Source organism: Apis laboriosa, unplaced genomic scaffold, assembly GCF_014066325.1.
Source record: "Apis laboriosa isolate Shangri-la unplaced genomic scaffold, ASM1406632v1 scaffold13_cov153, whole genome shotgun sequence".
NCBI classification, from domain to species: Eukaryota; Metazoa; Arthropoda; class Insecta; order Hymenoptera; family Apidae; genus Apis; species Apis laboriosa.
Window position 1 is genome coordinate 2,253,048 of NW_025221370.1, and position 9,609 is coordinate 2,262,656.

Genomic DNA, 9,609 nt, shown 5'->3' on the forward strand with positions numbered 1-9,609 from the left:
TAAAATTTATTAAAAAATCGATACGCTTATAGAAAAAAAGGAACGGAAGTAAAATACATTTACAACAAACAAAATGTAAGTTTGTTATTTTATATAAATAATTAAATATTGAAGACTGATATTATAGACTGGTATAATAATTAAGTGATTTATAATAGATTTAAATATTAAAATAAAAGTTCATATTTTGTTAATATATTCAATTATGTTACCAGTAAAATGTAATATAATAAATAATATTAGTTTTGAATTGCACTGTTTGTAATAATAAAATAATAATATTATAATAATAAAATTGAAATAATTTACAATAAAAATTTAAATAACAATTTATTGAATCTGTAAACATTTAAAAAATATTTATTAATATCATAACAATATAGTTCTAATTATTAATAATTATTTTTTTACGTACATATAAATACTAATTGTAAATTTTGCTATTTTTTTATTAAGAACTATTAAAAGTATTATATAAAATGTATATAAGAAAATATTAAAATATATTATAGTTCTAACTATAATTATAGTTCTTTTGTTCTTTTTTAATAATGGTAATTTATATAATTACTATAAGTATCTAAATGTATGAAATTTTGTCATTGAATTTCAATAGAATAGATAATTTCATTATAAAACAATTCTCTTTTAAATATTTATATTTAATAATGCAAATTTGTTAAAAATTTTATTTATTTTATAATTTTATATGTATATTATTAAATTATATATTTATGATGTTATTGTAGTAATTTTATAATAAAATTATAAATAATATAATATATTTTTAGAAATTTTTATAGAAATTTTGAAAATTTATAACTTTAAAATTAAAAGTAAATTATTTTTAAAATATAAATGCTATTTATCTTCTAATATTAGATTTTTATTAATTTTTATTAATTTTCTATCTGTAAATATATATGAAATATTAATTACAAATTTTTCTTATATACATATATGACATATTATATTATTATGAATTAAGGCTTTTAAATAGTATATACATTTGTATGTAATTTTAAAACAAAAAAAAAATAATTATGAAGTTCATAAAAAATAGAATGATATGTCAAAAATTTGTTAATAAGTACAATACTTTTTTTTAATTTCATCAATCTTGCCTTATAGATTTAATTATAATTGTAGTCAACTAAGGAAATAATATTTTTAAATAATAATATTTACAATAATCTATATTATTATATTTAATTTTGAAATGAGAAAAAAACAATGCATTTTAAAATTTTTGTATATACAAATTCTGTTTCCTTTAGTTGCATATTTTATATATTTCATGTAAATAATGAATATATTCTTTGCATAAATATTGTAATTTTTGCTAATGAAATGTTAATGATATTATATTTATAAGAATTGCTCAATAAATAATGTTTGTAATAAAAATTTATTTATTATATTCCTGTTGAAAATTAAAAAGTAGTTAATGATTTATATTTTATTTAAATTGTAATAAACAAATTAAAAAATCAAATTAATATTATGATATATAAAATATAAAATAATAAAACTTATATTTTACCAAATTTTTATATACATAATATAATATATAACACAATTATACAAGTTAAATTTTGAATACATATAAATAATAACATACATGATACATTATCACATATAAAAAATAAATTCTACATTTATTCTAAGAATAAATGTAACAATAAAAAAATATTAATAATTAAAATTAGGAAATTTGAGCTTTAATTTAGATATTCTTCTTTAATTTATAATAAAATATTACGATACAAAATTGTATTTAAAGAATATATATAATAAATAAAAATTTATAAATTAATTTATAATCTTATATAAATATATATACAAATGATATTACAATAAAAATTATTAATTTGTCATATATTTTGTAACAAATTGTTGTATTCCCTCTTCATCTGAAACATTTATCATTAATTTAAATTAATTAAATAACGATAAAAAGATTCAACTTCTTTAAATTATACTTTACCAAATATTTTTTGAGCAAGAAGAGTATGATGTATTTTTCTACATGTTTTTGAAAATGTTGTTCGATCAGGAATACGTTCAGATCGATAATATTTCATCAAATATGATTTTAAAATTTCTACAGTTTTAAATTGAGTAGCTTTATCTGCAAGTACTAATAATTTTTTATTTTTATTGTATTGTTTTAAATTATTCTTTTTATTATGTTTTTCATTCAAAGATGTTTTTTTTTCTATAGATTCTATTATATTTTTCGTTTTTGATATTTCTTCTTTTTCTTCTTTTATTGTTGTAAATAATTTTTTAGTTTTAAAATCTTCAGTTTTTTCGTTATCACTTCTATTTTCATCAAGATCATTCACAATTTTCTTTGTACCAATTTCGTTTCTATTATTATCTTGTTTCTCATTATTTAAAATTTCAAAAGATTTTTTTTCATCAAACTTCATTTTTTTATTTAATTCTATATCTACATTATTTTCAAATAAATCTACATTCCTAAATCGCTTTTTACTTTGATATTTTTGAAGATCTTTGGTATTTATACTATTGTTACTTTCATTATTTTCTATTGTAACGAAATTTGATTTTGCAGATTGTAATAAAATTTGTTCATAAACTGATTTATTTATGGGAGATTCTTTTTTATTTTTTATATTTTTTTTCGGAAATTCCTTTAAAGATTTTTGTAATTTTTTATTTTGGTTTTTTAATATTTCATTTTTTTCATACATTTTTCGAGCGCATGTAAAACCACTTAACATTTCGAAATTATTAGTCGTATCTTTTTTTATAGTTTGTTCATTATTATCTTTTGCAATATTATTTTTTTTATCAAAAAGAAAACAATTTTTATTAACATTTTGTTTTGATTCTATTATATTGACTTTATTATCATCTTGTAAAATACTTGCTTCAAATATATATTTCTTAGTATTATCAATTTTATTTTCATTTCTTCTAAGTTCTAAAGCAGTCTTAAAAGTAGGACAAGAAATATTCGTATTTATTTGCTGATTTAATATATTTCTACCTTCTATATTTTGCTCTAAATTAATTTCATTTTTTTCTTCTTTATTATTATACTCATGAAAATATTCTGGTTGTATATTTTGTTTGCTGTTTATATTAAAATCATGTAAATATTCATGAAGCTCATTAGCGCTGGTACATTTCCGTACAGAAGAAATCTATATTTATCAAAATTTATTAAATTATATTATTTTATAATATAATATTCTATATTTCATATAATAAAATATTCTATATTTATTAAATTCAAACTATATGTAATTGATCTATAAATATAAAATATGTTACATACCAATTTAGACATATCAAATTTATATTTATTTGCAATTTTACTATTACATAAAATTTTATATTCAAGATTGTATGCTACATTATGCATATCATTTTCTTGAATCTGTCCTTTAGATTCAGGAAATATCTTCTCATAATTATCCAGCAATGCTGATCTTAACTGAATATAAAAATGCTCTCGAATTTGGACAGCTAAACCCTTTATTTTTATATCAGTACTATCAGCTGCACGTACATGAGATTTTTTAGCATCTTCACGATTTTGTTTTTTTAACTGAAAAAGAAAAATATAATACAAAAAAAGAAAGAAACAAAATGCAACAAAAATATATATAAATCTAGCTTTTTACCTCATTGTTTTTACTATTATTTCTTCGAATAGCAAATTGTTTTTCAATTAATTCTTTAGCTTCTCGTTTACTTTCGGATAAAAGTTTTTCTCTTGAAACTGTTTTCTCATCATATTCATTTTCACAATATCTTAAAAATAAATAAGAAATTAAAGCTAATATAATATAGTAAAAAATATATAAAATCTTAATATTTTTTCAATATATTACTTACTCATTATCATATTTTGGTAAAGCAAAGCCATCTAAATTATTATTAGATTTAGATATTCGTGATCTAGTTTGAGACATTTCAAATTGTGATATTCTTGTTTGAACAATATCTTTATCTTTACATACATCACACCTATCCTTACATTGCGGTGGACTATCTCCAAAATATTTAGAAAATACCGCATGTCTACATCTGTAGAATGCATTAAATATTTGTATGTTGAAAAAAAATATTTATAAGCAATATAATAATTCTTACTTTGTTTCAAGACAGTAAGAAACAGTTTTTTCAAAATTTTTCCATCTTAATTTTATAAGTTCTGAATTTTTTTCTGTAATTTCTTCCTTAATAAGAAATGCAATAGGCGCATATTCTTCATTACTAAAATAGATTCTACAAAATGCTGGTTTACCATCTCTGCCAGCTCTACCAGATTCTTGATAATATGCTGCTATATTTTGAGGAACTGTCCAATGTACTACAAATCTATATATAAAATTATATTAATGAAAATAACATTTATAAATTTATTTTCTTAATAAACTAATTTACCTAACAGATCCTTTATCTACACCCATTCCGAAGCTACATGTTGCTGCAATGACAGGTACTTCACCAGATGTCCATTTATTTTGAACTTCATTACGTTCTTGATTTTTTAAACCTGCAAAAATAATTATTTGTAATTAACATTTTTCTATTATTATTAGTTTCATTTTCAATAATGTATACCTGCATGATATGCAAGAGTAGGTATACCAGAATTAGACAATTTATGTGCAATTATTTCAGTTGCTTCTTTCTTTCTACAATAAATAATACCACAACCTTTTTTAACCTAAAATTAATTTTTAAATATAATTTAATATATATTATATATAAAAATAAATGTATCATATGCAATGACTTACTTTTGGAATGGATTTATCTTGAGAACCAAGACTTTCTATAATAAAATTTTTTAAATGTTCAAAAGGCTTATCTAATATTTCTAAAAACCATACATCATAATAAAGATTAGGTCTAAAAACAGGAACTGAAAATATTGCAGGATTTTTCATATTTAAGCATTGGAGTATATCATCTTTTACCTATAAACATATATTTCATATAATTAAATTTTAAGTATTTATCACCATTTTAAATTTGTTTACCTCCTTTGCAGCAGTAGCTGTTAATGCAATTATTGGAATATTAGGACATAATTTTTTAAATATTCCTAGTTGTCTATAACTAGGTCTAAAATCATGACCCCATTGACTCAAACAATGAGCTTCATCAATAACAAAATAAGACAGTGTTTTTGTTTTCTTTAATTTTATTATTATATCCTATAGAAAAATAATTGCAATAATTATTTAATATGTAAAGTATAATAAATAATATAAAGTAAATAATTAAAATATAAATATTTAAAAAATATAATAAATATTTTATTATAATTATGAATTAATAATTTACTTGAAAATGTTGTTGTGCTCCCATTTCAGGAGTAACATATAATAATTTGATTTTTGGAGAATTTGATGTCAAATCTTTTATTATTGCATTTCTTTCTTTTGAAGATGTATTTGAGTTCAATGAACTTGCATTAATTTTTTTGCTAATTAAAAAATCTATTTGATTCTATAATAAAATATATAATAATATATGTATATAAAATATAAGTTAATATTATAATTTATAATAATAATATTATAATATAATTAGTTTAAATTACTTTTAAACATTATATATACATTTATAATATATATTATAATATAAAATACATACCTTCATTAAAGCTAATAATGGTGAAAAAACAATTGTAATTTTATCTTTTTTCATTAATGCTGGCAATTGAAAACAAAGTGATTTGCCAGATCCAGTTGGCATACATACAAATACATCTTGTTTACCTAAAAATATTTATTATTAATTTATTTTAAAACAAATAATATTTATTTTCAAAATAAATGACTAAATAGATTTTATATTTATTATATGTAAATGATATTAATATTAATAAATATTAAACCTTTATAAATAGCAGAGGTTGCCTGCTTTTGAATATCACTTTTAAAATCATCATAACCAAATACAGATTTTAAAACAGTTGATAGCATTTTATCTTCTAATAAATTAGATTCTTTAATATTTAACAGCATAAAAATGCTATTATTATTGCATTATAAAAAATGATTTATTTTACTTTTTATAAAATTATTATTTAACACGATGCTATGAATTATACAAGTAAAATTTCCATTAATGCAACCATACAATTATAAAATGTTATTTCATTATTGTGTGGCATTGTATAATAAAATTTCCTAACTTCCAAATACTAGGGTAATAAAGAATTACTATTTATACCTAACTGTTACCAAAATATCATATCGAAATTTCCTAAAAGAAACAAACATTCTAAGAATATATATAATTCTAAAAGATTAATGTATATATATTAAATATGTACTTAGAAAATTAATATAAATAATTATTTCTTTATAATACAATTTTTTTATAATACAATGAAATTTTAATAATGTATTATTTATTATATATAAAATTCTATGCAAAGAGCAAGAAATATGTATCATATAATATATATATTTATATAATATTATATAGTATTTATGGTGAAATTCAATTTACTAATTACATATAATTACATATTAGCTAATAATAAAATAATATTATTGTTGCAATATAATACAATTATGTAATAAAACATAATATCGTGTATATAAATTATTATATATTGTAATTTTATGTAATACAAATTTTTTACAAAAAAAATAGAATATATTTATACACATAACACTATGTAGAATTTTGTAACATATATAATAATACATCGTAACGTTCAATCCATTCTGAAAAAGTAGCATTATCTACAGTTTTGTCAATAATTTCCATTACTTTTTGAACAGGTTGATTTACCCTGTTAATAATAAAATAAAGATTAATATCTGTATGTTATAAAATTAATATATATACATACCAATATTAATAAAATTAATAAAATTATATATACATACCAATCATTTAAAATATTATTAAATTTATCAATTTCTGTTCTTGTTTTCACATTAATAACCTTTGATAAATTTAAAAGTTCAATTGTATTATAGTTATTTTCTTTATATGTTAACATGGGTAAATTTAAATTTTGTTCAGTTTCTAAAACTTCGAATTTTTTATACATGGAAATTAAATTCTTGTAACATTCTATTAAAGAATATATCGGTATTTGAATCAATGGAAAATATGATTTAATATTTGAAAACTGAGAATTAGTAATTGAAACACAAGCTTCATTGAAACAACTTTTCATATACCTAAAATATTTGTATAAATTAAATTGTACATTTATATAAATTAATATATAATTTATAATTTTAGATACAAAATTTCTTTTTACCTATAAACTCCAATTTCTCCTTTTAACATAACTTTCTTTAAAGCATTAAGATCTAAAATATCATAAAATATATCTAATTCAGTAGTTAAATCATTTTCTAACATTGTAGAATCATATCCATCAGCCCGCATTGTTATTATTTTTTGTAACTCCGAATTTATTTTTTCTTTAGATTGGATAAGAAATCTTGGTGCACATTTTAAAAGAATTAAGGATTGTCGTATATTTTGTATATATTCTGCCTAAAAATAATATAAAATTAATATAAAAATACATATATATATAAATCATAATAATTATGAATTGTTAACATACAATTTCACTATCAACATTTTGAATTTCTACACTTAATTGTGATAGATCAAATGCACACACATTATTTTCATATATATCATCTTGAATTTTTTCAATTTCTTCTTGTAAATTTTTTTGTTCATTTTCTAATTTATGAACTTCTAATGTTAATGCTAACCAATCACTTATGTCTGTAGAATTATTTGAAGCTGTCTAAAATCAGAATAAGATTTAAAATTTTAAATTATTTTTAATATTTATCTAATATTTATGCTATACTTCAATTTTTTCAATATATTCCAAAACATTTTGCTCATGATGATTTGCTCTTGTATTATGTAATAATCGTTTAGAAACCATAGAAATGTGTTGTCCATATAATTTAACAATAGCAATATTTATATTTTTTTCATCTGTATCCATTGATTTCATGGTTTCTGAATTAATTAATATATTCACATCTTCTGATAATTTCTGATATAAATAATGCCATAATGTAGATACTTCAATATGATTAAGATTACTTGATATTGTATCCCATACCTAAAAATATAATGTAAATAAAATAGTTATTTAATTATCATTATTCTAAGTAATATATAATAATATACATACGTGTCTTTTATTTGCTCCAGTCCAAAGACTTGTTACCACATCTGACATTTCTATTAATATTTTATGATCTAAATCTTTACAAGTACTTGGCATTAAATAATGACAAACTGCTCTCATATCATTACAATCATTAAGTTGTGTTTTAGTTTGATCATATTTCATCTTAAGTAAATCTCTTTTTGCCCTTACCTCAGAACGTTTGGATGAAATGTCTTGTAACTTTTGGACTATAATATAAATAATAATATAATAATAATAATAAAAATAATAATAATAATAATAATAATAATAATATAATAATATCTATTAAATATATACCTTATAATATTTCTAATAATAACATACCTTTTTGTCTAACTATAAAATCTTGTTGCTCGTATTCTTCTTCTAATTTAGATATTTGATTTTTTAAATCATTTTTATTTAATTTTAATTGTAATAAATTTTTCATACATTCAATAACATTATTAGATGTCCCTTGTTTTAAATGATGTAATAAAATATTTTTTCGTATTATTTTGGCTTCTTTAGTATTAAATATAACATCAGCTAAATCATCCCACATAAGTCCTATAAGTCTTGAATTTAATCTATAAATAATATATATAATTTATATTTGAAATATAATCATAATTTAGATAACATAAATTTATACAATATCATATTCAAATTATATATTTATAAAAAAAAATAAAATACATATTATTAAGATTATACAAACATTTTTTGTACTGAAGTATTAAATATTATTGGTGGACATTCTAATTGATAAATCCATGCAAATGTATCTTTAGATTTTTCCATAATTAAAAAAGGTCAATTATAGTAAAATATTTCATGAACAAAAGAAACTTAATTGAAGCTACATACACACATTTATACATCAAACTGAAAATGTAAAATAAAGATAATTTTAAATTAAATATTCTTAAAATAAATTCAATAAAAATAAAAAACAAAATATTATTTATGCTATGTTTTGTACAAACCTTGACAGAATAAATAATTTTTAATTGTTTCCATCGTAATGTAAAATATAAAAATTTTGTTGACAACAAATAAAATTTAGGTTATTTGATTGTAAGATCTTTTGGAAACATTTAATTGATATAAGAAGAAAAATTTATACATGTAAAATATATATACTCTTTACATACAAGAATGTAAATATATATATATATATATATATAACTATTAAGATTTTTAATTAATAGATTAAGCAAAAAAAATAATATCAGATACGAAAGCTGTTTCTTAAACGCATAAATTTTATAAAGTATAGACAAGGAAAGAAAATAGTGAGAAAAAGAGAAAAATAAAATCAACGCTATATTTAAAAAAACAGAAAATATTAAAGTATATTATAGGGAGAAAAAATTAGAAATAGAATAAAAATTGACTATCAGTATTATTTATTAAAA

General features: G+C 18.7%; 2 protein-coding genes across 4 annotated transcripts in view; both read right to left on the reverse strand.

Annotated features, from left to right (window-relative positions):
* Positions 1 to 1,775: 1,775 nt before the first annotated feature.
* LOC122720904 (ATP-dependent DNA helicase Q5-like) lies at positions 1,776 to 6,114 on the reverse strand. Of its 2 annotated transcripts, XM_043947978.1 has the most exons (13): positions 5,891 to 6,114; positions 5,647 to 5,771; positions 5,335 to 5,499; positions 5,028 to 5,204; positions 4,785 to 4,964; positions 4,606 to 4,711; positions 4,426 to 4,537; positions 4,132 to 4,359; positions 3,874 to 4,065; positions 3,660 to 3,789; positions 3,311 to 3,583; positions 1,988 to 3,176; positions 1,776 to 1,913 (listed from the first exon to the last, which is right to left on the reverse strand). In XM_043947978.1, exons 1-13 carry the CDS (start codon positions 6,018 to 6,020, stop codon positions 1,867 to 1,869), a joined length of 3,054 nt encoding a protein of 1,017 aa, XP_043803913.1. In that variant the 5' UTR covers positions 6,021 to 6,114; the 3' UTR covers positions 1,776 to 1,866. The 2 variants fall into 2 exon arrangements, with proteins under 2 accessions (XP_043803913.1, XP_043803914.1); XM_043947979.1 differs by lacking the exon at positions 5,335 to 5,499.
* A 485-nt stretch (positions 6,115 to 6,599) lies between these two features.
* LOC122720942 overlaps positions 6,600 to 9,609 on the reverse strand; it is a 62,484-nt gene continuing 59,474 nt past the window's right edge. Inside the window, exons 1-9 of one of the 2 annotated variants that reach the window (XM_043948073.1) lie at positions 9,178 to 9,329; positions 8,910 to 9,076; positions 8,534 to 8,778; positions 8,189 to 8,415; positions 7,853 to 8,116; positions 7,595 to 7,786; positions 7,280 to 7,521; positions 6,897 to 7,196; positions 6,600 to 6,799 (exon numbers count right to left, since the gene is read on the reverse strand). In XM_043948073.1, the coding sequence (XP_043804008.1) occupies positions 6,679 to 6,799; positions 6,897 to 7,196; positions 7,280 to 7,521; positions 7,595 to 7,786; positions 7,853 to 8,116; positions 8,189 to 8,415; positions 8,534 to 8,778; positions 8,910 to 8,992 (1,674 nt within the window). In that variant the 5' untranslated portion in view covers positions 8,993 to 9,076; positions 9,178 to 9,329 and the 3' untranslated portion in view covers positions 6,600 to 6,678. Of the gene's footprint in view, positions 6,800 to 6,896; positions 7,197 to 7,279; positions 7,522 to 7,594; positions 7,787 to 7,852; positions 8,117 to 8,188; positions 8,416 to 8,533; positions 8,779 to 8,909; positions 9,077 to 9,177; positions 9,330 to 9,609 lie in introns of those variants that run through there. The other variant, XM_043948075.1, reaches the window with a different exon arrangement.

Excerpts from the sequence above, each read along its gene's own strand:
- LOC122720904 (XM_043947978.1), bottom strand. The coding sequence starts at position 6,020 with ATGCTGTTAAATATTAAAGAATCTAATTTATTAGAAGATAAAATGCTA. Across the intron at positions 4,538-4,605 it reads TACTCTTGCATATCATGCAG|GTTTAAAAAATCAAGAACGT; the intron begins GTATACATTATT and ends TTATTTTTGCAG. Across the intron at positions 4,066-4,131 it reads TCTTACTGTCTTGAAACAAA|ATGTAGACATGCGGTATTTT; the intron begins GTAAGAATTATT and ends TGCATTCTACAG.